Source organism: Bos taurus, chromosome 13 (assembly GCF_002263795.3).
Source record: "Bos taurus isolate L1 Dominette 01449 registration number 42190680 breed Hereford chromosome 13, ARS-UCD2.0, whole genome shotgun sequence".
NCBI classification, from domain to species: Eukaryota; Metazoa; Chordata; class Mammalia; order Artiodactyla; family Bovidae; genus Bos; species Bos taurus.
The window spans coordinates 78613350-78640290 of NC_037340.1; the positions used below are offsets into that span (position 1 = coordinate 78613350).

General features: G+C 56.9%; 1 protein-coding gene across 3 annotated transcripts in view; it reads right to left on the reverse strand.

Annotated features, from left to right (window-relative positions):
- The window catches only part of RIPOR3 (RIPOR family member 3), a 76161-nt gene that overhangs the window by 14601 nt on the left and 34619 nt on the right, over positions 1–26941 (reverse strand). The window contains exons 1-8 of one of the 3 annotated variants that reach the window (XM_059893081.1): positions 15054–15433; positions 12866–12984; positions 4916–5062; positions 3280–3358; positions 1516–1539; positions 1157–1210; positions 439–588; positions 219–282 (exon numbers count right to left, since the gene is read on the reverse strand). In XM_059893081.1, coding sequence (XP_059749064.1) covers positions 219–282; positions 439–588; positions 1157–1210; positions 1516–1539; positions 3280–3358; positions 4916–5062; positions 12866–12975 — 628 coding nt within the window. In that variant the 5' untranslated portion in view covers positions 12976–12984; positions 15054–15433. Of the gene's footprint in view, positions 1–218; positions 283–438; positions 589–1156; positions 1211–1515; positions 1540–3279; positions 3359–4915; positions 5063–12865; positions 12985–15053; positions 15434–26941 lie in introns of those variants that run through there. The other 2 variants (XM_010811762.4, XM_002692501.7) reach the window with 2 other exon arrangements.

The following is a 26941-nucleotide window of genomic DNA, read 5'->3' on the forward strand; positions in this document are numbered from 1 at the left end:
GCCATCAGGATGACAAGGGGCAGACCAGGGCCCTCACTTTCAACTCAGAGAGCGGGCGGGACTTGCCCGAGGTCACAAGTCACAGGAGTGGAAACCCGGGCTGGGCCTGGAACCCTGGGGTTCTGACCATCACCCCCCACCCTCAGCACAAGCCCCAGGTCCCGGAGAAGGCCCGAGGCTCCACCTAGACTGCCCCCACCCCAGCCCAGCCCTGTCACCTTTCATCCTGACGCGGAACTCGCCCAGGTGAACCTCCAGGGCCCCCTCGATAAGCCACATGTCCTGCAAAGCCCCACAGGAGGCGGCTCACCGCCTGCCCTGGGATGGACCACGGGGCAGGCACGGACCCTGCCAGACAGAGACCCCCCACCCCCGGGGGCAGAGGCAGAGGCTGCCTCAGAGCCCCGTGAGCCCCCACACCGGCCCTCCGCCACCCACCTCGGCGCATTCCTGCAGGCTGCGGCCCAGCTCCTGCAGGCTCTCCCTGGAGGCGCGGCTGGGCGGGCGCCGGGAGAAGGCCCGCTGCATGCTGGAGGCGCCGTCGCGCAGGCGGCACTGGATGCAGTAGCCCTCATAGAGCTCGTCCACCTGCGGGCGCACGCACCGGGACTGTCTCCCCACCCAGCCCCTCAGGAGGCCACACCCCACGTCGTGCTGGCCCCGCCCCCAGCGCACGTGCGCCCTCGCGGGCAGGGACCGCGTCTGTCCCATGCACTCCGCATCCCCAGCACCTGGCAGCGGCTGGCGCACAGCTCAGGCACGATAAAAACTAGTGAGCGGGATGGGTGGATGCGGTTTTCAGCGGTCAAACAGGGAAGCTGCGTGTGTGATGTTCCGTCCACCCGCGGGGCTCCCAGGGAGCAGAGCGAGTTCATGGAGGGGTTTGCCCACATAAAGCTTGAGGGACTTGCTGTGTGACCTTGAGCCCATCGCGTCCCTCTCCGGGCCTCTACAGCCCCGTCCGTACAACCGGGTGGTTGGACTCATCACTCGGCCCTCTAACCCCATCCCCTGATCCCCACCTCTGGGCTCAGCCCCCACGGTCTCTGCACCCCCTTGGCTTTCTGCAGCCACCTGGCACCCAGAGAGCCTTCCTCCACTGACGGCACAGAGGTCCCCCCCTCAAGCAGAGAGGCGCCCCCGAAACCAGGCTGACCTTGCTGATGTGAAACTCCATCTTCCGAATGTGCCTCTCCACTGAGCGTGTTTGCTTCTCCCAGAAGAAGAGAAGGTGCTTTAAAAGGAGCCTGGGCCACCCCCCACCCCAAGCCCACACCACTCTCCTGCAGGTCCTGACACAGAGCTGGGCTCGAAGTCAGGCCAGCCCCTCACAATCCCTAAGGAAGGCTCATCGCCGAGCCTCAGTTTCCCCATCTGTCAAGTGGGGAGGAAACCCAAGTATTCCTCCCATAGGATGGCCGGGGGATGGAAGACCCACGAAGACATTATTCCCATCCAGCCAAGCCTAGCCGCGGCCCGCCTTGCTTACCCCATGCGGAGAGAAGTTTCCCTCACCTTGTCCAGATCGTAATAGAAAGCCTGTTGGAGGGGGAGGTGTCAGGGCTCCAGCGTTCCTCCAAGACCCGTGAGCCTCCATCCCAGGGGCGCCCGAGCTCAGAGGACAAAAAGCCAGCGGCCGCTCCGTCCTCCAAGGCCTGCAGTCAGCAAGCTGCGGTCCAGGCCGGGCAGGAAGAATGAGCGAACACATGGGCTTTGGGGGAGCCAGCTAAGGCCTGACTCTACGTGCCAGCTGTGTGTCCCAGGCAAGCTTCTCTGCCTCTCTGAGCCTCCATCTCCTTTTGAAAGAGGAGACACCATCGCGCCTACCCCACAGCGTTGTTAGGACGGTGCAAACTCAACGAGAGGGGAACCACTGTGATTTGCTTATTTAAGGGGCGACGTCAGCCACGACCAGAGACTCGGAAGAGGCAGCCGGCAGCACCAGGAGTTCAGATGGAAGGAGCCTGGGCCATCCCCGCCAGGCGCCATGGTACAGCCAGTGAAAAGAATCTATTGTCAGGGTGAGGGGGTCTCTGTGCAAAGGGCCAGAGAGTACATAGCGCAGCTTGGGCCTGCCACATGGTTCCTGCCTCTGGAGCGTGAAAAGCAGCCACAAACAGTGTGCCCACGATGGGTGTGCCTGTGATCACGTAAAAGTTATTTCCAAAACAGGCCCTGCCTTGCCCACGTGGGTTAGGGTCACTGTATCTGAGCCTGGACAAATTTCCACAAAGTTGGCGACCACCAACGAAAAGAAGTAAGACGGGAGAGTTTGCAGGTTGTGACTTCACTTTGTAAGGTGACCCTTACAGATCCCTCTATATATACACAGTCTGCGTACTTGCAGTAAGGTGGCGAGGGAGGAAAATATGGAAAGATAAATACTAGATGATCCTCAAGGGTTAAACAGGATGGGACAGAGAAGATCGGGGAGGGGGGTCAGTCAAGCAATAGGGAAAAGATGGTTGACCACCCCCCAGAGGGGCGTCTGCTTTCCTAGGTGTGCATCTGTGACATCGTATATGTGGGATTATGAGATGAAAACCCTATGTAAGAAATTAAGAAATGGGGAAGTTCCCAAGGCTTTGGAAAGAACAGTAACTGTACAGCAATTTCTCAGAGACTGGGAACCCGGCCCCACGTGCTTCATCCCTCTGGGTGGCCCCTTCGCAGCCTCAGTGTACCCACCTATGAAATGGGAGCAGCTAAAACATACAGACCTCTACATAAGCCTCGCCTTCCTCAGAGTTACTTCTAAAAGGGAGAGACAGAGACAGCTGAACAGCCGCAGCTGTTGGAGAGGGAGGTGTGACAAGTGCAGCCAGATAGAGACGAGGGGGCCGAGAGGGACTCCCCAGGACTGGAAAAAACCTGAGTGCTGGAGAGACACAGGTCCCCCGTGGGGGGGTCCTGGAAATGCCAGCAGATAAATGACAAGACAGCCAGTTCCATTTAAATTTCAAATGAACGATGGATAAAGTTTCTTTTTTAGTGTAACTATGTCCTGAAGATGGCAGGGGACATAGTTACACTGAAAAATGATTTGTTATTTATCTGAAAATCAAATTTAACGGGGCATCGTTTTTCTTTTGGTTTGTTTTTGGTATTGGGCTTTTCTGGAGTTTTGTTTTTTGTTTTGGGTCCAAGTGAGGTTCATTCATTAAAAATAAAGCCTACTCTGTCAGCCTCTGCGTTCCCAAGACTGAGGTTCACACCCACGAGGCAGGCAAGGGGGTGAACCCGGGCACTCGGCTGGGAGGGGCTGGGGAGGGGTCTCACCAGCCTGGAATTCCTGCGAGTGTCCTTGTGGCGTCCCGTCAGGTAATCCAGCTCGGCCTGCTGGGCGCACAGATGCTCCCTGCGGGGAGGGCGAGGGAGAGGAGTTTGGGAAGGAGAAGAGGAAGGAACGAAATGGGCAGGGGCGCGGTGCTCCACGGAGGAGGCAGCCACGGCCGGGCCTGGGGAGAAGTGGGGTGCTCAGCAGGCTCAAGGGTCAGAGGGCAGAGCCAGACCCCCCACCGAGAACCCGGCCCCCCGCCCGCTCTGCCTCCGCATCCCACACACTGTGTGCCCTGCACTGTGCCAAGCGGGAATTCCCCAAACAGCCTTGCCAACAGGAGGGAGCTGCTGTTATTATACCCATTTTAGAGATGGGCAAACTGACTCGGAAGCCACCCAGTACAGGGTCCACAAGGCAGGGAAGAGTCTGAACCCAGATCTGAAAACAGGTGATGGCTTCCAGAGGCCAATATCCTCCCCCAAGCCATGGGAGCTGTGGGGGGCAGGGAGGGGGGAGTACACGCCTTCCTCACAGACAAAGGCTGGCTGTCTTGCTGTCTGGATGGCCGGGACCAGAATGGGTCTTAGCAAACCCCTATTTTGGAAAACACAGAAAAAGCCATGGGTCCGAGGGAGACTTTTCACATTGTGTTTTGCAGCCAATGAGACTCTTGAGAGTCCCTTGGACTGCAAGGAGACCAAACCAGCCCATCCTAAAGGAAATCAGCCCTGAATATTCACTGGAAGGACTGATGCTGAGGCTGAAGCTCCAATACTTTGGCCACCTGATGCGAAGAACTGACTCATTTGAAAAGACTCTGAGGCTGGGAAAGACTGAAGGCAGGAGGAAAAGGGGTCGACAGAGATGAGATGGTTGGATGGCATCACCGACTCAATGGACATGAGTTTGAGCAAACTCCAGGAGATGGTGATGGACAGGGAGGCCTGGTGTGCTGCAGGCCCTGGGGTCGCAAAGAGTCAGACACGACTGAGCGGCTGAACTGAACTGAACTCTGCGGCTGGCACTTGATAAGCCTCCAATAAAAATATGGGGAATAAGTGACTGACTCCTCTGTCCCAGCCTCTGCTCAGTCAATCAGTCATTCTCTCCTTCACTCAAGCCCAGCCGCCCTGGCCCTGACCTCTGGCTCCTCTGCAAGCTCCTACCACAGGGCCTTTGCACGTGCTTTCCCTCTGCCCGGGATGTTTGTCCCCCAGAGGCCAGCGTCATGGGTCCTTCTCAGAAACAGCCAGGACATCCTCAGGGAGGCCTCCGGACCACCCTGCGTGCAGGCCCTCCAGGTGCTGCCTCTCCACCACGCCCACTCCTCACTGCCCTCAGGGTGCGTGGAAGTTACGGTGTTGAACACATTACTCCTTTATGGCCATCGGCCCTGCCCGCCGTGGGTGTTCTCCATGGCAACAGGGCCCCTGCCATTATTCCCTCATCCCGGCGCCCAAGGAAGGGGCCGAGCATGTGGCTGCACCCAGGACATGCTTGTTGACTAAACGGATAACCAGGAGCTCACTCTGTGGCCGCGCACAGACAAGACCCACCCCCGACGCCTAGGGAGAGGCAGAGAGGAGCGAGCGGACGAGGCCAAAGGATGCAACGGGCAGCATGCTGCCTCCTTACTTGAGCCCCCTCTTCAGTGCTTCGAAGATCTTCTTCACTTGCTGGGGCTTGGGGTCTGAACAGACGCACCCCTTCCTCAGCGTGCCGTATGTCTTGGAGGATTTCGCAGGCATCCGAGATCTCACTGAGTTCCTGTGGACGGACTTTCTGTGAGAAGGATGGGGGGGATCAGGGTGGGGGTCTGGGCATGGCCCTTCTCGGAGACAAGCCCTTCGGGAATGGTGGCCAGAGCCCCAGGCAGTCAGGAGACCTCGCTGAGTCCTGCCCCCAAGCTGCATGGTCTCAAGAAGGTTGTCAAGACTCCCTGGGACTCAGCTTCCTCATCTGCAAAATGAGCGCTTGAATTTGAAGATGAACCTGATATGAGAAATTAGCCTAGAGTGGGCAATACAATCCAGCAGCCTGAATGCCAATGCTGTCTGTCTGTCTGCGCTCTTCAGCAAGCTCTGTGCAGGCAAAGCAGCATGAAGACCAAACCGTAGTCCAGTGGCGTTCCCAGGCCGGGCACCTGTTGGCTTTGGCGGCCCAGCATCCACCCCCCTCCCTCTGTTAACAGTGCCTCAGTTTTCCTCTGGGGTGTCTCCCCAGCCCTGCTCTTTATTCATGTAGTCTGGCGAGAGCTGGAGTGACAAATTGCCACACGCATGAACACGCACACACATGCATCCACAGGCATTCTGAGGCATAACGCTTTCCCAAGCCTGGATTAGCCAACACATCCCTCCCCCTGAAAGAGAACTTCTCCCCCTTCCTGGGCTTTCTCGGTGCGCTGAGCAGCAGGCTCCAGCCCCGTGCACTGGGACCCACTCAGGGGACCGCTGAGCAACAAGAGCTGGGAGAGGCCGCCCCTGGAGCAGACCATCCACCGGCTCCACGCGCTCAGGAGAAGGAGGGAGGAGCAACTGGTCTCATCTAAGACTCTGTATCTTGGGAGGTTTCTGTGTCAAAGCAACTTCACTTCTACACTAATACACTATCCGAGCCTCAGTTTTTTTCATCTGTAAAATGGGGAATACAGCAGAACCTGAATCAGAGGGTAATGCTAAGAATTCTCCCAGATACCAAGTCAAAGGTTTGGCAGGGTGGGGTCAGTTAGTAGGTGCTTAATAGATGTCCATTACTGTTAAAGTAATGGTATCCTATCTGTATCCTTCCCTGTAACACAGCCTGGAAGACAGCAGGGGCTCTGTAAATACTGAACTAAGCTGAACAAGGGAAATGCCACATGTCAAGGGCCCTTGGCTGGACCCTGAAGGAAGAGCAGGAACACAGGTACCTCCACCCCCAAGAAGGGTGTTCCAGGTGAGCGGACAGACTGAGCAAGGGTGGAGAGGAGCCGGCGGAGTCGTGTGTGATGGGGGCGGTGGTCCCGCAGGGCAAGGCTTGACTGAAGCAGAGGCGGGAAGATGCTGGGAGGTGCTGCATCTTGGGCCCTACCTGCCTTGGGGACCCCGGGACGGGTGTGGGGAGGAGAGCGTCAGGTCCTAGCAAAGTTCCAGCTTCAAAGACCTTAACAGTGACAACTAAGATTTCCACAGAGCAGAGAAAATGAAGCCCTAGCCCGCAGCTCCTGGGCCGCTGGATTCACCGACACCATCCCCCCGACGGCCCAGGGAGCCGAGTGATAAGACGCAGCAGAAGGGTACACGCTGAGCATCCGCTGTTGCCCGGCGCTTGCTAAAGGCTTTGAATAAATAGTGACGTGCACAGCCACCCTAAGTGGGGCTTTCTCTGAGCCAGGCACCTTGATGGGAGCCAAGGGGCCAGAGGCCTAATCTTGGAGGCTCAAGGTCCTCAGAGAATGGGTTCGGGACTTGGGGTCCGGAGAGCAGGCAGGAGGCCAGCAGGACAGAGCTCCAGCTCCTTCACCAGGCCTGGGAGCAGGCCACTGGGCCACCAATGAGCCGTGGTCCCCGCAAGGGCTGGCAGGGTGCTGGGCTGCCTTTCCAGTCTAGTCAGGACGCTGCCCGCTCCATGGACGGTCACAGAGACCTGCGGTCGACTCAGGAGCGCTGTCCTGCCCCCCTGCTGACGGGGACCAAGCCCCGAGCCCCGTGCTTCCCCAGCGTGGATGCCACATCACAAACCAGCGTGCCAGAGGTTCAGATCCAAGCCTTGCCCAGGCATGCTGAGAACTCCGTCCCAAGGATGGTGTGGGAAAGAAGGATCTGGAACCCCACCCTGGAAACCTCGGGGCCTCGCCAAGCTAGAAACTCATATCATCTCTTGGGACACAGCTCCTGGTCAGCTGCCCATGTCCAAATCCTAACCCCAGAGATCACGGGTACTTAATCTGCTGGAGCCTCAGTTTTGCCATCTGTAAAAGAGGGATGATGAGACGGCACGTCCCACAGAGTTGTCATGAGATAGTCATTCACTCGGGAAATATTTACTGAGCTCCTATTACGCACAGATGCCATTCCAGGAGCCGGGACTAGCACAGTGACCAAAACAGTGACAAAACCTCCACCCTGTGAGCTGCCCTGCCATCTGTAAAATGAGGACCAGAGGAAGGGTTGCTGTGAGAGTGAGTAAATGTAAAGAGATTCAAGCAGCTCCCAGGAAAGAGTAAGTGCTGTATATATGCTGGAGTTAATACGGTGATTTTTTAAAGTGCATACATCATTTATATCATACAGCAACTATTTATTTTCGTTGTTTAGTTGCTAGGTCATGTCTTAGCACGACTTAGCCCAGCGGACTCTTTTGCCTCCAGGCTCCTCTGTCCATGGGATTTCCCAGGCAAGAACACTGGAGTGGGTTGCCATTTCCTGCTGCAGAAGGTCCTTCCGACCCAGGGATGGAACCTGCGTCTCCTGCATTGGCAGGGGATTCTTTATCATTGAGCCACCTGGAAAGCCCACAACAACTATACTCCAATTGAAAAGTTATAATCGGATAGTACCTAGAGCCCAGAAAAAACAAAGGCCGGATAATGAATTTCAATAGGTCGACCAGGGAAGCCTCCTCCATTCAGGCCGTGCTTGACCAGGTAACGTGCATGGAGCCCTGGCATAAGCCTGTCACATCAGTAGCGCTCACCCCTGCACCTGCTGTCGCTGTTATCCACACACTGTACGTCCAGTGACACTTTGCACAGCCCAGGAAGGGGCTCTGTGCCTCGCTCTCCCACCCTCCCGGATGCCCTGTCACCCACCTCTTAGCACACAGCCTCCGCAAAGTTGGTATCTCCAGGCCGGCAGGGACAGGCAGGATTGTAGCCTCAAGAGAAGCAGGTTTCAGACAGGCTAGGGCCCCCGGCGGGAGAAGGCAATAGCAACCCACTCCAGTACGCTTGCCTGGAGAATCCCAGGGACAGAGGAGCCTGTTGGGCTGCCGTCTATGGGGGTCGCGCACAGTCGGACACGACTGACGAGACTTAGCAGCAGCAGCAGGGCCCCCAGCAGGTGGGCAGGGAGGCAGGTGCAGTGGGCACGCCACTAGGAGGTGGGGCTTCAGGAGCCCCGCTCACCTGCCAGCTCCCGGGGCCCCACGGTCCCCAGCGGGTGCGCACCCTGGCCAGCCCCACTTCCATCTACCTGGAGGCTTCCCTGCCCTTGGTCTCCAGCTGTGCCTGAAAGCATGGTCTCCCGGGGAAGCTCTGTGCCCTGTGCGCCTGTCTGAGGTCCCACGGAGCAGGTGTGGCGGCCACTCGGAGCCGGCGTGGTGGCCACTCCAGGGTCAGCAATGCAGCCTCCGGATGGTGAAATCAGGTTGCATGTCTGGCCCAGTGTCACAACCGCCAGGGCAGGGAGCACCCTCCAGGGGCGGATGTTACACTAGGACTCAGTAAATATTAAACACCCTCGGCATGCCAGACAAGCTTCCAGATGGGCACGTGCGACCCACTGGACCCATCCCTCACAGGAGGCTGCCAAGCCGGTCGGTCTGCCCGGGGTCGTTGAGAAACATTGGCGGCCCCGGGTGCATGACAGCCGCAGGTGCGGGATCCGGAGGCGGGCGGGGCTGGCGATGGGGCAGTAAATAATAGTATCGACCGGACGTGTTTCGGGTGAAGACTCAGAGTTCGCTGCAAGCTCACCTTTCCTCCTGTGTCGGTGGTTCAATGCCCGGGATGAGGACAGACACCCACACACCTGCCACGGTCGGGTCTGCTCTGGGGGCTCCCTGGGTGCCAGCACGTGCCTCCTGACATCTCTGAGCTCTAGCCCCCATCTGTCCTTTCTCTAGTCTCCTCTCCTTGGAAATCAAGGGCTGATGCTTAGTTTTCACACTGACATTTCCCAGGCATGTCAGCGGAGGAATTCCCAAGGCGAAGGGGACATCGCAGCAGATCCTGGCTCGGGAGTGTCCCTGCGCCACAGCCTGGGGGAGGGGAGACCTGGCTGAGGAACGGCAGGAAGGGGTTAAGAGCAGCCCTGCCTGTCAATCAGGGCAGAAAGGGGACAGTGTCAAGACCTGGCCTTCTTCTTCACCTCCCCACCTTAGTATATATGCCTTATGTTATAATATATTATTATGTATCAATATTTATTACACATGGCCTGGTTATATTAATAACAGTCCTTCATGCCTTAGTGGAAAATTTCCAGATTACTTCCCCAAGTAAATTCTTTGATTATGCAATTAAAAAGAAAAAATGTCCAGAGTCAAAGGGTGCCAGAGCAGGAATGTGGGCTGGGGACACCTAAGTGGAGCCCGGCTCTCCTGTTGTCCCGTCTAAGGTTATTTTTGCCTGACCCGCCCCCACTGCCGAGCGCCTTGGCGAGCGGCTCTGTTTCAGCCTGGTTGGATTACCTGGGCCATTAAGCCAGAAGGTGAGGCCTGAAACCCAATCCCCAGAACCAAGGGTCCGGACCCCTGGGCGCGGGACAGGGACAGGAAGTTAAAAATAGACCTGCTGCTTCCTGCGGTTGCGGGCAGCGTCTCCCCCACCCCTGGCGAGGGGACTGCAGAGGGTGAGGCCCGATGGCGGCCACTCAGGAACCTCAGACCTCATCCAGGGTACATCTCCTCTAGAACTCCCTGTGGGGTTGAGAGGGGTTGGACGAGGACCCCCAGGAGGGGCCCGGGACATTTACAGCCACCGAGGCCATCTGTCTCAGACTGGGATACAGACTCTGCAGGCATCTGGTCAAGACAGCCTTGCTGATGACCACTGAGCTCTAGGGTCAACAGGTCAGATCTGCTCAGTTCTCTTTCTGCCCAGAGACCCCAGGAATCCAGGAGAGGCCAGCAAGAGCCTGGGGATCCCCCTTGGCACACTCTTTGTGCAGAGCTCCCAGTGGGGACATTTGCCATGTATACAGGGAGTCCGGAGGCCCCCAGAAGCCTCGCAGGAGGAGAGCTGCCGGCAGGACGGGAGGCAGAATCGGTGATGAGGCAGGGCAAGAGAAAGCGCAGGACCCTTTGGTCAACACTTGCTAAGGATTTTGGGATTGTGACAGCAGAGTGTGGACTGTGAGCACGGGCAGGGTCCACAGACCCCTCCCTGCCGCAGAGCCCAGGGACAGAGCCCGAAGTTCTTCCGTAGAAGTCAGAGGAAGGCGCCCTCCCAGAGGCCCAGCCGCACTCTCGGCTCCACGCACATTCAGCCAGGGCAGGTCCCACGGGCGGGAGGCCCCTGGGGACAGGCACAGCTGTCCTTGGCAGCCCTGTACAGACCCGATGGGGTGGGGGCCCGGTGAAGCCCAAGAAGACGCAGCTCAGAAATGACTGGATGCAGAAACAACGTCGTTCCCTGGCCAGTTTGGACGTAGCCCCTCTCCGCAGCATTTACGGAGCGCCCACTGTGCACCTCCCTCATCGCCCCAGCCCCTCTCCACAGCATTTATGGAGCGCCCACTGTGTGCCTCCCTCATCGCCCCAGCCCCTCTCTGCAGCATTTACGGAGCGCCCACTGTGTGCTTTCCTCATCATCCCTAGACCCTCTCTGCAGCATTTACGGAGCGCCCACTGTGTGCCTCCCTCATCGCCCCAGCCCCTCTCTGCAGCATTTATGGAGTGCCCACTGTGTGCCTTCCTCATAGGGGCACCCACATGGTCCCTCCTCAGAGGCTTAGTATCAGGGGTGCTGGTGCTAACTCTGAGGCTTTGGCCAAATTTCTCCCCATCTCGGGGCCTCAGTTTCCTCTGTGCCAGCCTGTCCGTGGCTCCCCTCATGCTGTGCATGTCCCAAGAGCCCCCATCGGGTCCTCTCCCTTCCTGAGCACTCTCTCCCCGGCCGGCCGCACTTTCTGCCCCTCAAAGCTCATTCCCACCCCAGGGCCTTTGCACTGCTGTCCCGCTGCCTGGAAGGCCTCCCCACCCTCACGCCCTCTCTGCAGTACTCGACTCCTCTCCCCTCCAGCTTCACTGAACTGGGTCCCTCCTCCCTGTAGCCCCTGTTGCCTGCTTGCCTGCCCTGCTCTAACTCCGTCATGACGCCTGCCTCCAGCTGCACCCAACCCAAGTGTCATTGGCTTAGAGGGTGCAGCCTGGAACAGGGCCTGACCAGAGTCGGTGTCCAGAAATACGTAGGGAATGAATTACAGGTTCCTTAGGGTTTCACCAGACCTCGGCTGGTAAAAGAATCTGCCTGCAATGTAGGAGACCCCAGTGTGATTCCTGGGTCGGGAAGATCCTCTGGAGAAGGGAATGGCTACCCGCTCCAGCTTTCTGGCCTGGAGAATTCCACGGACAGAGGAGTCGGGCGGGCTACAGTCCACGGGGTCGCAAAGAGTCGGACACTAACTGAACAGCTTTCCCAAGGGTGCTTCCAGGATTTCAAAGCTGGCGCACCTCGGAACTGAGGAGCTGAGCGGGGTGAGGGAGATGGGAGGGCCTGAATGAGGGGCCCAGCCTCATGGCGGCAGGGGCCCCCTTCCCCACCCCAGGATACGGCAGTGAAGCTCAGGCCCCTGAGACTCAGCAGGACCGGGCCAGGTGAAGGAGGGTGGGGAGAGTTCTGGGTGGAGGTGGGCGTGGGGCTGAACAAAGGCCCGGAGCAGGCAGAGACACCAGTGGGGGCTCACAGTGCAGCAGCCGGCCAGGCCTGGGGGGCAGGACTGGACTCTGAGTGGGACGGGAGCCCATGGAGGGTCTCAGGAGGGGAGTGCCGTGGTGAGCTCAGGTCGCTGACGGGGTCACCGGCCCACCAGGCCCTGCGCCCTGCTCAGCTGCTGTCACAGTCGCTTGGCCGGCAGCTGGCGGGCCCCTCAGGATGCCAGGGCCGGCAGGGCCGTGGCCCCAGGAGCGGGAACGCAGCTTGCTCCCGGGCACTCCCTGAGGTTAGAGGAGACATCACGGAGCCGTCGTGAACCCAGTTCCGGGCGTGAGTGCCGACCAGGTCTGTCTCTGCAGAGGCCGCTCCGCCTCCCTGGAAACCTCCCACAAGCCCCTACTGTGTGCCAGCATGCCCCAGCAGTCACCACATGTCGCCTCCCTGTACCCACATGGCAAGCCCGCGAGAGAAGGACACTGGGCCTCCCCACTGGGCACATGAGGGAAGCCAGGCTCAGGGAGGTGAAGTCACTTGCCCCAGGTCACAGGTGGCCCTATTTCCTGTTCCATCAACCAGGAAGGACATTCTATCCCAATCCCACCTCCAGGAGACTAAGTTCCAACTCTGAATCTGTCTTGCTGTGTGGCCTTGGGTAAGTGGCTCCACCTCTCTGAGCCTCAGTTTTCTGATCTGCCAAGTGGGCCTGATAAACTCAGGCAGATCAGCTTACAGGATCAACAGCCAGGAATATGTGAGATGACACCTGTTTGGATCCGAAGCAAATTAGAGGTCTCTCCTAGCACTGAGTCTCATGCACGCGCGCATACACACACACACACACACACACACACACACACACACACACACACACACTGCCCTGGGCTGCGGGGCTGGCAGGAGTGAGAGCCTCAGGGCCACCGGCAGCAGAGAAGAACGCCCTCACCACCCTCCTCCCCAGTCCTTGGCCTTCAGACAAGCCTCCCCCGCGCGGCGTGGGCAGAACTTACGCGATCCTCCGGCTCTGGGCGCTGCTGAAGCCCGCGAAGGAGGCGCTCCGGCCCATGACCCCCACAGTCCCCGTGTCCCCGGAGGACAGGAACCGCAGCCTCACCGACATGGTGGTCACCTGCGGGGAGAGGGCGGGACAGTCAGCCTCGCAGTGGCACCTGGCAAGTGCTGACTGCAGGCCGACCACCCTCCACTGGGGCGCCCAACGGACCGGGGGGACGGCCATGCTGTGCCCAGCTCACAGATGAGGACACTGAGGCTCGGTGAGGTTGCGGGAGCAGGAGCAAGATGGGAACCGGGTCTCTCTCTGCACTCTGCGCTTGGGTTCTCAGCACCTATGCAACGCTGAGTCCTCGTGCAGGGAGGTCCAGCAAGTCCTGAGCCAGCTCTTCTCACCGCCCCTCTGCCAGGAATCCCGACCCCTCCACAAACTCATATAGAGCATCTCCTGTGAGCCAGACACCGAGCAAGATGGGCCAAGCCCTCACCCTCTGGGGCTCCTGGTCCAGCTGGAGGCTAAGAGCCACCAGGGACAGGAGGGTGTCCCTAGCAGAGTGATGGGGGTACCAGACCCACCCATGGAAAAGGCAACCAAGAGCTGAGAAGGCAAGGCTGAGGAGGGAAGAAGGACAAAGGGAGGGGGGGAAGGGCATCTGAGGCAGGGGAACAGCACAGGCAAAGGCCTGGAGGCGCAGAGGACCAGGTACAACCCAGGGACGGGCAGCTCAGTGGGTGGGGGTGTGGCCCCAGGTGAGGCTGGAGAGGCCAGCAGAGCACAGGCCAGGGGGGCCTCAGCGGCCCCAGGGAGGGCTCTAGCCTTGCAGTTGGCTGAGGGTAGCTGGGAGCCATGTGAGGTTTTGACCAGGAGGTGACGAAGCCCAGTTCACAGGATGCCGGGCCACTGGCATCGGAGGCTCCCAGAAGCTCCTGGTCCACTGTCTCATCTCTGACCCAGCTGCAGCGAGGCCGGCCTAGAACCCTGACTGTCTTTTCCTTTTTCCAAACCATCTTGAGACTGGAAAAAAAATGCCACTACATCCCTTGGGAATAACGCCAACTGTCTTCCAGCAATCGGAAAGTTCTCCTGCATATCTAACCTAAATCTCTGCTGCTACAGTTTCATACCTCACTCCTCGACCAGGGTGGAGTCAGTGCTAGGATTTCAGAGACCCCACTGGCCTGCGGGGGGGTCTGCCCCACCATGTCATCTCCTTCCTGCTCCCCCTCGGTGAGGCCCCTGCTTCCCACAGTCCCCCAACCCAGAGGCTGAGTCCAGACTCCACGCCTCTGCCCACCCTGGGGCCTCTGGCTGGAATAACAGTCTCCTTGGGGCCACGTCTGTCCAGTGTCTAGCCCTGCACTTTGTTTGTAGCCCCTGACAGAGGCTCCAGAGCCCTCACTCTGAACCCCCTGGAAGATCAGTGTAGCCCCACAATCTTCCTCCTCCTCCAACACCCCTCACACCCCTCAGCCCCACACCCACTGTGCTTAGGTGAGCGCTGGAAACCAAAAAGCCAGACCTGGGCTCAAATCCCAGCTGCAGCTGGGCCACTCCCTGGCTCTGGGCCTCAGTGATCACATCTGTAAAATGGGAATTCAGGAAAGGATCAAGGAGACAACGGACTGAACAGCACATAATGTGAAGTAGACACCGGAAAGAGCTGGTTGCTTGTGCGGCGGTCAGCTGACTGAGACCCCAGCCTGGAGACCCTGATGCTGGGCAGGTGAGCCAAGGAACAACCCCTGGCCCTGACGGGGGAAGCAGCGACGGTTTGCTGAGCACCCACTGCATGGCGAGCCCCAGTGCCCGGGGCTGTCCCACCCTATAGACCCATGACCTGCAGCCAGGTGTACGGACGGGGAGGTGGATGCAATCTGGAGGCGGAGGCAATTTATTGAGTGCTCATAAGTGCACTGAAGTGCCTAAGTGAATTATCTTATTAGCTCCACACAACCCCCTTTGCATAGGAGCTACCTAGCTCAGTAGATGAGGAAACTGAGGCTCAGAAAGACAACAAGGGAGCCCAGGGACCCAGCTAGGAAGCAGCAGAGCCAGGCTGAGGACCCAAGAGTTCTCAGACACGGACGCGGATGCCAGCGCCTCTCAGGCACGCGGTCAGGCATCCCCTACTCTGGGGGCTCACCCCAGCCCCACGGGGGGACCCCCGTGACCCCCACAGTCCCTACCTGGACTGCACGGCTGCCAGCCTGGACCAGCTCACAAGAGTCGAAGGTTAAATTGTCAAGAATGTTGGTAGCTTGAAATCAGCCGCGATAGAATTAAGTGCAGCGTGGAACTGGGCAAGTGCTACAAATTAGGTTTTGAGGGTTTTTTTTTCCCCTTGCTAGTTGTTAAACTTTTATCTTCACGCCGCTGCCCCCACCCCTATCAGCACAGGCTCTGGGTGGCACTGGAACCTCCTCAAACTGCCAAACACCCCCTCCCTCCACCTCAACCAAGCTGGGTGAGGGAACAGGAGGGAGCAGGCAAGGGGACCCCCAAGGTCAGCAGCTGGGGCATGCCCACCCTGAGGGTTGGGACCGGAACGCCTTCCTGCCACCCTTCCCTTCCGCCTCCCACCACCCTCCCTCCCTGGCCTTCTGGGGCCTTCCTCCAGCCTCACTCTAGTCCTCCGCTTCAGGATAAAAGAGAAAGACAATTGCTCAACCGCTCAACAGTTCCTCTGCATGCAGTTCGCTAGAACAAACCCACCATCTTCCTGCCCAGAGCTAGGAAAGGAGGGCCAAGGAGGAGGAGATCTAAGGTTCGGTGCAGACGCACACGAGGTATCAGCCCCTGACTGTGGACTAACAGTTCACGGCAGGGCCGTGAGGGCCAATGACCCCACTTTTCGTATGAGGAAAGAGGCTCTAAGAGGTGAAGAGGCTGGCTCAGATTTCTGTGTTTTCCATGTGAGGACAGAGGATGAGATGGTTGGATGGCATCACCGACTCAATGGACATGAGTTTGAGCAAGCTCCGGAAGATGGTGATGGACAGGGGAGCCTGGCGTGCTGCAGTCCACGGGGTCGAAAGAGTCGGACACGACTGAGTGACTGAACAACGATTTGAGGTCTGGCTGCTACGTGGGGGCTGATCCCCTGACTGATACCTCCGCCCTCTGCCTCCAGCCCAGATGCCACCTGCCCCAGGAAGCCTTCCTGGACCTCCCCTAGTCCCCAACTCCAATTACGGTGAACTGTGAAAGGTGAGTTTTTTTGTCTCCTCCACTAGACAGTTGCCAGCAAGCAGGGCCAGGGATGTTCTCTGGGGCCTGGAGGATTCATGGCACATCTTTCTGGGACCAGAGGCCACGTGCTTCCCCGACTTCACCGGGCTGTGCAGCTCAAGATGGAGGCCATGGAAGAACAGGATAAAGATAAGAACTTCGACTGTGTGCTGGACTCCAGGGAGTGGGGGACAAGCGTCTGCTGTCAGGGCCAGATAGTGAAAGTTCTTGGCTCTGCAGGCAGGCCTTGTAGTCTTTGTCACAGCTACGCAGCTCTATCGTTTTAGAAAAAAGCAGTCACCGACAATATGCAAATAAATGAGCCTGGCTAAATTCCGCCTAAACTTTACTTACAAATGCAGCAGCTTTTGACAGATGACCCCTGGCCAGCTCTGTGCCTGCTACCTGCTCCAAAAGCTTAAAATCTCATTTCACTCTTTCATTGCTATAGGAGTCAAGTATCATTATTATCGTTCCCATTTTGCATATAAAGAAACCGAGGAAAAATAAGTCATCCAAGGTCACACAGGGCGGAACCTTTAGAGCTGGGTTGAACGTGAACCTGACAGGCTTCAAAGCCTGGCTACTTCATGCTAGGCTGCACCTGCTTCTATGGGGTCTGCGCTGACATAACACAACCACCCCCCACACCCAACATGAGCCTGAAGCGGGGACCGGGGGCCCAGAAGGGAAGCAAGCTCATGATCGAGACCTGCCAGGCTAGAATGCGGCACTGGAGGTGGCTGAGAAACCCAGCGCCATCCCCGATAGGCTTCAGGGGGATGTGGAGCCCAGGTCCCTTCGGACCAGCGCCTGGTCTCAGCAGCGCCCCCTCCTGACCGGCCCCTGGTAGGGCCGATCCTTGGTCGCGGACCCTTGGGATCGCACCTAGCGGACTGCAGGACCGCCCCCATCTGGTGGACTGGCCGTGAGCTGGCCGAGCTGAGACCCCTGGGTTCCCAGGAGCCCCCAGTGGGCTCCCGACGGGCCCCAACGGATGTCTGTCACCTTTAACCAAGGGTCATCCTCGTAACGATGCTCCACGGTCGACACAACAGCAGAACTGACCCCAGGCACCCTGGAGCCCCCTCTCTTCCCCGCAAGACCGTCCCCCTCCTCCGCCCTCTTCCCCCGCCAGCGTGATCCTTTAGCGGCTGGGCTGTGGGCAGGTCGGCTGCCGCTGGCACTCTGCAGGGCTTGAGAAACTGGCCAGGGATCTCGTGGGGGCCCCTGGGCAGAGGAGAGAGACACAGAAGTCATGCAGACACCAAACCTCCGTTGGCAGACAGGACGTGTCCCTCGCTGCCTCTCTGCCGCCCGGGCGCCAGAGGCTTGGGGAGCGCGGGGCCGGCGGGGCGGCTGAAGGGGCTCCTCACCCAGCAGCAGCTCCCCAGACACTGAAGGGACCGTCCTGGGCCTTCCCCGCCAGGTGCAGCCGGGGGGCCGGCCCCTGCCCCCGCTAAATCTGTCCCGTTCAGTGCTGCCCAAAGCTGCCCGCCGGCCGCGGGAACCTGCAATTTCACCTCATTTGGAGGTGATGCTTCTAAATTTAACGGCGTGGGCTCTCTGGGCTGGGCAGCGTTTATGCCTGTGTCCCTCACTTAGGGCTCTTTTAGATCCACTCAAATGCCAGCCAGGGATTAGTTTGCTTATAGGAGTTTCCAAAATAGCCCTTGGTTTAGCAGGAAAGGAAATGGCAAAATAGCCCAGGATGAGGGGTGTGAGTTTATACCAAAGAGGGAAGGGCTGCCTGGGAACCAGACCGTCTGTGCCAGACACAGTCCAGCTCCCTCGTCTTCTCGATGGCCAGACCCAGCCCAGAGGGGTCAGACGACCTGCCCAGATCACCCTCAGGGGAATGGAGGGGCCAGAAGAGCCAAAACTCCCCCTCCCTGCCCAAACCCACCCCCAACTTCGCGCCTCCCCCCACCCCGTAAAGTCCAGTTGCTGACCCCTGCCCAGGATCGGAGCCGCCAACTCGGGCTCCCCCAGTCTCCGCTGAGCCCCTCCCAAGCCAGGTTGCCTGGGACTGGGGAGACGTGGCCAGGGAAACAGGAGAAGGTGGTTCCAGCTGCACGCGATCTTGAACAAGTTCGCTGCCCTCTAAACCTCTGTCTCACGGTCTGTAAACAGGGAGGACTGGGCTAGAACGCAGGCACACTCTGGGCCAATGAGGGACGCACCGCGGCCCGGGCCTCTCCACTGAAGGGTTATCTCAGTCTTCAGTCCCCTTTTCATCCCGGCTCCCTGACTCCCTGATACTTGTCACCCTTCCCGTTCAACAGAGCACAGAGCTGGCCCCGGGACAGAGCCAGGGGCAGCAGAGGAGGAGCTGGAATGCAGTCAGTTGTTTTGTTTTTGCTGAATTTCATTTAAGGTAACCGTCCATTTAGAGCCGACGTCTTCTGTATGATTTAAAGTGGGTTTTTTTTTTTTTAATGCTGTGTTTAAATGAAGAGAGTATGGACTTGAAGGACACCTGGTTTAAAGACAGCAAGTAGAAACCCCCCTGCCCAGCAGGTCACATTCCTGAGTCCCCACCAGCTCTCAAGGGCCATCGTGGAAGGGGCACCCGGAGCCAGGAGGGGACACCCTGGGTGTGTCTCTGCAGACAGACAGCCTCACGGGGACAGATCAGCTGACAATTCCGGCTTCTGCTGTAAGACAAGAGCAAGTAGCTCTTGGGGAGCCCAGCTGGACCTCATAGTTCACTGTCCCACAGCTGCAGGGCAAACAGAAACTTCCTGACGGTTCACGACCAGACGCTGGTGTCAGGATCCCTGCTGCAAGAGGGCCCCTTGCCACCGTGTATCACGTGGTCCATGCCCTCCTGTGTCCTTCCTGCCCAGGGCAGGCCTGGAGGAGTTCCTGTCCTGCTCCAACTCCAGCCTGTAGCCTGTCAAGGACTCATCACAGGACAGAGCAGGCAGGCCCTCTCATTGGACTTCACAGCACACCCGTGCCCATTTCACAGATGGGAACACTGGGGTACGGCTACAAATGGCCAAGTGCAAGACCCAGGGTCAATAACCCATTTGTGTGGCTGTTAGGAATATGATTTTGAGGAAGAATGACATGAGAAATTTTAAAAATAAGATGTAAGTAAATTTTCCTAAAGGCAATCAACCCTGAATATTCATTGGAAGGACTGAAGCTAAAACTCTAATACTTTGGCCGCCTGAATTGAAGAGCCAACTCATTGGAAAAGACCCTGATGCTGGGGAAGATTGAAGGCAAGAGGAGAAGGGGCATCAGAGGACAAGACGGTTGAAAGGCATCATTGACTCAATGGACATGAGTTTGAGCAAACTCTGGGGGATAGTGGAGGACAGAGGAGCCTGGCGTGCTGCAGTCCATGGGGTTGCAAAGAGTTGGACTCGACTGAAGCTATTGAACAAAAAAATCAGAGCAAGATGTAAACTATATATAGCACGTTTTACTTGTGAAACAATGAAGTGAAGTGAAGTCACTCAGTCGTGTCCAACTCTTTGTGACCCCATGGGCTGTAGCCTACCACGCTCCTCTGTCTATGGGATTTTCCAGGCAAGAGCACTGGAGTGGGTTGCCATTTCCTTAACGTAATTGGAAAAAAGTATTAATTTGAAGAAAATCAAGAGGTTGATTAAGCTGCCCTTGGTCAGGCAGTAATCAAGCGGCCAAGCTGACTGTATGTCCGCCAACCTAGAGAACCCTGCTTTTCAGGGTGAATCTGGGGTCTAAGCAGAGACTTCCCTCTTTAAAAAACAATTTTTTTTCCAAAGGTCCACAGATATCATCTACATGCCCAGCTAACTCCACTGGGGTTTTACGAGGCAAAGATGATTCATGAATTTCTGTGAAATATTCAGAGGGTGTTTTAATTTAAATGGGCCCCGATCACCACTGACACACTCCATCGGCAGGTCAACCAGGGGTCTTCCGGAAGAGCCAGCAAGTCTTAGCGGAAGCAGCCTCCTGAGGTCCGTGGAGGGGAGTGTGTGTGGCTGCGGAGGTGCGCAGGGCAGGGGGCTCGGGTACCCAGGGAGGTAGGGGTGATGAAGCTGGGCCTCTGGGAACATCACCACCACCCTGGTCCGCTTAGGACCAGGAATAAACATGGCGCCAGGCAAAAGGAACGGGGCATCTCGCCACAGCACCCGTCTGAGCTGGGTACTGTGACCACCCCCATTTTGCAGAAACTGAGGCTGGTAGAACGGAAATGGCCTGAACTAACACGTGGCAGCGGTAGGTCTTCAATAGTTCACCTTCAGGCACTTCCCTGGTGGTCCAGTGGCTAAGACTCCATGTTTCCAATCCCGGAGCGAGGGTTCAATCCCTGGTCAGGGAACTAAGATCCTACATGCCCCTTGGCACGACCAAATTAAAAAAAAAAATTCACTGTAAAATGCTTGCAGGTGGGTGGGCATGGCCCAGCTGTGCGTAGACCTAACCCTCATCCTAGGGGTGAATAGGTATCCCCTGGGTGTCAGGTGCTAATTAGGGTACCATCCGGAAGCAGCCATGGGAGGGTCTCTAGCTCAGCACGGCTGCCATCTGGGGCAGGCTCATCTTCACCATGAGCATTGTCCTCTGTATTTACAGTATCCCACACACACACACCAGGAGCTCTCCACCCTCCGGTTGCGATAACCAAGATTGTCTGCAGGCACTGCACTGTTCCTTGGGGCGAGTGGGGGGCAGAATGGTGACCATGGTGCCTGAGGGGAACAGCCAGGGTAGAGGCTGCCGGCCAGATCTGCACGGCGAGGCCGGGATTGGCGTGCTGGGGGTCAGGAATGAGTTCTCACGGGCGAGAGGAGTGGTGGAGGAGATGCAGTGTTCTGTGGGCGACACGTGTTGTTCAGGCTTCTTCTCCTGACCTGAAAAGGGAGGGGGACGCAGGGGGTCCTTGCATCCTGACGTCTTCAGGGGCCCTGGGCCTACGGCCCCCACTGGGCCTGGGCCACCGCCACCCTTCACACTCACATGCACACGTGTACACACACCCGGGCATGGATGAGAACCTCCTCGGGGGTGCTGGCTGTGGTATCCGAGCTCTGCAGGAGGTCTCCCTTCACTGTAAACCCCCACCTGGAGCCAGGAGAGACCCAGAGGCTACACAGCTTTTTAATCCCGAGGAACCTGACTGCTGACGAACGCACAGCCTGGTCTGGGCAGCCCAACCCAGGCCAGGTTTGGATTCAAAGCCAGGTGGGCAGAGCTCTGACGGCCTCATGGGCCAACCACTCTGCCCTGGATGAAACCGACCGGAATTCTTGGTATCCTGGAGACACAGAGCATCCCCTCACCAGACAGCCGGACATCAGCGCCCAGGAGTCTCTCTCCAAACCAGCCCAAAGGTCTGGGAAAGAATTCTGTTCCTGGCTGCGGTCTGTGAAGAACATTTAGGGCCAATTTCTCCACCAGGGATGGGGTCACAGGGCAGAGGCTCCACAAAAATGAGAGGATTATTTTTACAATCAGAAGACTGAAAATGAACTTTCAGGTCAAAGGGAATGCTTTACTATAAAATTATAAAATTACATTACTTACTAATAGGATGTATTTTATCACATAATACATTCCTCTTTATACCAGTCGTAAAATACTGTACTATTTAATATTTTTTGCGGTGGGGGTGGGGGGGGGATGAAAGCCTCCACGTGGCTGTGTCCTTGGCCCCCTCCTAGTCCCTACTCCAATCTGTCAGCCTGCAGACCAACCCTTCCTCCTCCAGCCCAGGGCCCCCTCTCCAGCTCCCTCCCACCAAGCCTTTATTATGCAAATCGGATTCATCCTTCCTGCTAAGTTTTATCTCCCTCCTCCCTCCTCCCAGTTCCTCTAGGCCTGGACCCCCAAGATGCAAGAGCTAAGACAGCCACAGCAGACCTTGCACTTGACCCAAATCAGCTCATTTGAAAGCGTGTCGGACTCTCTTTCGACTCCATGGACTGTCCCATGGAGGTCCATGGGATTCTCCAGGCAAGAATATCGGAATGGGTTGCCACGCACTCCTCCAGGGATCTTCCCGACCTAGGGGTCAAACCCGAGTTTCCTGTGTCTTCTGCATTGATGGGTGGATGCTTTACCACTGAGCCACCTGGGAATTTCAGCAAAACCTGGAGGTGGGTGTTTCATCTCATCTGATTCTGGCTTTTGAGTTTGAGGAAGGCAAGCACAGGCTTCCAGCCTTCTCTCAACCGAGGTCTTACCTGCCAGGTCTCTAAAATGGGCTGGTGTGCCCTTCGACAGAAGTCACGCATGGACCTGATTCCTAGTGAGAACACGTGTATTTCCATTCGTGCCTTGTCCTTAGAGTCTCTTCTTCTGGGACTCACAGATTCATCCTCCCTTGCACAGTTATCTAGCTTGATCTCCTTGATTTCCAGGGGCTGTTTATAAATCCTGGATGGTGATCTTTTCTTGATTTTCTTCCAGCCCCTCACTTACTTTCTACGTAACGGGGTGTGCGTGCATGTGTGTGCGTGTGTAACAGAAGCTTCAAATATTTATGTGACTGGCTCTGTGAACATTCCTTCTGTGTTTCCGAGTTAAGAACCTACTTTTCCACCTCTGAAATTGTTTCAGAACTGTTGACCACCGAAGTCTAGGTCCCTGGGAGAGAGTTTTGTCTTCCTGGCAGCCAGGCTGGAAGACCCCCGGGGCATCTCTTTCCTCCTTCTTGGTCACCCCACGCCCCGCTTCTCAGAAACACCCTCAGTCTGTCCCCTCTTCCCACCCTGGACCCCACGGACAAGCCCCCATCCCCTCGCTGGTCTCCACTGGTTTCTCCGCCTCCACTTGCCCTCTGCCCCCACCTGAAAACCAGAGCAAGCCTTTAAAAATGTCTATCAGCTTCTTATACCCCACCGCAAGTTCGGGGCTTCTGGAAACTCTAAGGATTAAAAATGTCACCCCTTACTGCACCCACAAAGCCCCAAAGGAGGCGGTGCCTAAGGATGGAACCCAGGCAGGGGTGGCAGAGAGCTCCCTGCTGACCACCCAGGAGTTCAAGAGCCCCCTTGGTGCTCAGCCACTCAGTCATGTCTGACTCTTGCAGCCCCATAGACTGTAGCCTACTAGGCTCCGCTGTCCATGGGATTTCCCAGGCCAGAATCCTGGAGTGGCTTGCCATTTCTTCTCCAGGGGATCTTCCCGACCCTGGGATTGAACCCAGGTCGCCTGCATTGCAGGCAGATTCTTTACCTTCTGAGGGACCAGGGAAACCCCAAGAGTCTCCTTCCTACCTACCTACCCTTCAAACATTAATCACAACCGGGTGTTCTCATGGTAAAGGCGGGGGCGGGGTGGGGGTGAAGGGGGAGGGGCTGGGAGGGGGCAGGGACTGCAGTCTTTACATCACCCATTCTGTTCCCACACTGTGAGGCAGCCCCTCACCCCGCTTAGAGCCCAAGTGCCTGGACCCTGCGCCCCATGAAGCTCCTTAGCCCACGGGTGCTGAGTCAGCCTCCTTGGAATACCAGAGGCTTCCCCAGCCCGCAGGCCTGGGACTCCTGCACGTGGGCTGGTGGAGCAGGACTGTTTGCTAATAGACTCTGTTAACAGCACGAGAAATGGTCAAGGGGTCAGCAAGAGAGGAGCCATCTGGTTGTCCCGAGGTAAACAATTTACAAGAGAAAAGTCAAACCAGCCTGTTCTTCTGGTTTTTCTTTCGACAGTGTGAGTAGACAGAGAATGTTCCAGGCACCCTGGCTTCAGCTCCAGTGCCCCCTGGGGGTGGGGGGTGGGGGTAGGCAAGAAGGCAGGAAAAGTCAGATTTTGTTCACACTTTTTCTTGCCCAGTTCTCAGGACTGGGTGACTTCATGCCAGCTGGTTAACTCACATTGCGAGGATTTGCTCCCGAAGGAACAGCCTTATTTTCTAGCACCCAAAGCCTTGACGGGCAAGAATCTTCAGCCCTAAATTTACTTCCTGTTGGAGGAAAAGCCCTACTGGTCTCCCCAGGGATTGCAGCCCTGCTCTACTAACCACTACAAATGCCCTTGGGAAGTGAGAGAGGGTCTCCATTCTTGCCATTCAGCGTGTGGCCAGTGGATTCCCAAGCATGAAGAATATGCGTGTGGTTTAATAGCCTGAAATAAACAAATTGTGCTGAAATCAGAATCCGAAAGTGTTGCAAAACATTCCAGGCAGACACTGGAGTTGGGATACTACAAGCTGTTTACTAATTAATTCCTTCTTTGCCAAACATTCTTACTTGGGTCTATTGGGAGATGATTTTGGTGGGAATGCATCTCCCGTTTTGTAATGAAAATCACCCGGGAAAGAGGGCTCGATCTGCAGAGGCTCGGATTCCCGAAAATGTGGTCGGAACAGGTAGTTCCCTTAAGGACAAAGCTAGCACCAAGTTTCGCAATAAAGAAAAAGGACATCTGGGAACTAGGATCTGGGGACTCTGCAATGACCCGTGAGAGCAATGTCCACACATTCTCAGGGAGGGTGGTGAGTACAAGCCTTGGGGTCAAAAAAACTTGTGTTCAAGTCCAGCCTCTGCCTCCTTCTAACTACATGACTTGGACAAGTCACACACTCTGAGCCTCAGTTTCCTCATCTGTAAAACAGAAACTGTTAAAATTAGTTCCTTTTCTGTACAGTTTCCAGGAGGTGCTTTTCTTTTTTTTTTTAATCTCCTCATTAAAAGGAAAAACCAAACCATCATTTATGGCTTTTCCTACTGCTTTGTGCTGCTGAGGTCAGAGACCTGAGGTAGTATCTTAGTTTTCTGTGGCTGCTGTTAACACAGTACCATTAACACAACAGAAATGTGGGACTTGCCGGGTGGCCCAGTGGCCGGGACTCCATGCTTCCAGTGCAGGGGGCTCAGGTTCGATCCCTGGTTGGGGAACTAACATCCCACATGCCTTGCAGTTGGGCCAAAAAAACCCAAAACATGAAGTGGCTCTTCCTATTATTAAACAACAGGGTAGAATGTATCGTCTCACAGTTCTGGAGGCCGTAGTCCAGTCAAGGCGTCAGCAGGGCCCTGTCCCCTCTAAAGCCTCTAGGAAAGAGTCCTTGCTTGCCGAGTCCAGCTTCTGTTGGTGGCCACCAGTCCCCCACCTTCCTTGGTTTTCAGCCGCACCCTTCAGTCCTGCCTCGAGGGCGACATGGCCTCTTCTCCTGTGTTCTGTCTTCACAAGCATTTCCCTCTAGTTATAAGCAAGCATGCCATCACTAGGCCGAGGCCCGCCCCAAAGGCCTCACCTGAACTTGCTTCATCCACAAAGACCCCACTTCTTTTTTTCGATTTATTCATTTTTGGCTGCACTAGGTCTTCGTTGCTACACGCCAGCTTCCTCTAGTTGTGGTGAGCGGGGGCTTCTCATTGCAGCGGCTTCTCCTGCTGTGGAGCGCCGGCTCTAGGGCTCATGGGCTCAGTTGCTCCGTGGCACGTGGGATCTTCCGGGACCAGGAATCAAACCCCTGTCGCCTGCATTGGCAGGAGGATTCCCAACTGGACCACCAGGGAAGTCTTGCCAAGACCCTATTTCTGAACAAGGTCATGTTCGCAGGTATGAGGGGGTAGGAATTTGGCATATATTTTGCAGGGAGAATGCACATTCAATCCATAACAGGTCAAAAATACATTGTTTAGCCGGGGGGTGTATTCAGGTTTGGAACACGCTAAGCTGGGCTCTGAGCATTGCGGGGGCGGTGGGAGGAGAGATGCTGATCTTTCCCAGTAAGAAAGCGCAGGCCTGCGAGTGTTGATGATTGACAGCTGGAGCTGGGGGGGCTGTGGGGGAGGGGAGGGCAGCGCGCAGGATCCCCCCGGGTTCCCATCACCCCCGATTCTGTGGACTTCCGCTCTTCCCTACGGCACACCGGTTTCCATCGGTCTGCTTTTCCAGCCTCACCACCCCTCACTAAGGAGAGAAGCACAGGCTAAGCAGACACGGCTTCCCCGGGGAAGGAAACTCAAGTAGAGGGACCGGAGACAACACGCAGGAGTCGTTCACTCGGGCTGCGGAGAGCCCCCAACTGCGAGGTCTGTCACGAGCTCACCTCGGGTTCCTGAGCCTGTGGTTCAGGCCATTTCCAGGCCTGCTTTTCTGGATCCATTCAGGGAGCCCCCCGCCCCACCCCACCCCATATGGCCTTCCAGGAGACCCCCCTCAGCTTAAATTAACCAGATTCTTTTGCACCAGCTCATAACAGAGATGGCCAAAGTCTGCTCTCCCAGCAGACTTGTGTCAGCAAAACTGGGAAAAAGGAAAGAACTGGAGCAGTATCCAGCATGGGATGAAAGGGGACAAGACAGCAATTTTAGGAGAAGAACGGAAATTTTAAAAAACTTGATCTATCAGCACAAATGTGTCTAGAAGAAATGTTAAGACCCTTGAGAATCCTTGGGGATAGTGCATGGGGGTGGGGAGCAGGGATTGCTCGCTGGGGTCTCAGGCTCTGGTTAGTATTAAGGGGTGGAGCACCTGGAGGATGTGGGCACCCAGGGCATCCACGAGTCCTGGGCGTGGTGTGTGCAGATGAGGGTCAGTGACGACCGCTCCTTGACACAGAGCCCTCTGGACTGCATGGCCCCCTCTTTCAGCCAGAGCATCGCGGCCTGGGCGGACGCCCACCCCCGCCGCGGGTCCCTTCCTGTACACATGCTGTTTTGATTCTGCGCCCCCTCAGTCTTGCCTAGCTTTCCTGCCTAATGAGGTGAGCTTCACCCAGCCCAGGGGCAGTTCCTGTAAACGCAGCTTCGATGACCCAACGGGGTGAGTGTGCAGGGAAGCGCTCCCCGAGGGCTGGGCTGGCTGGAAACAGATGCTTCATCCTTTCCAAGGACAGTAATGAGGTCTGAGGGTTCTGATGGCAGGCGGGGGAGCTGTGGGTGCCAAG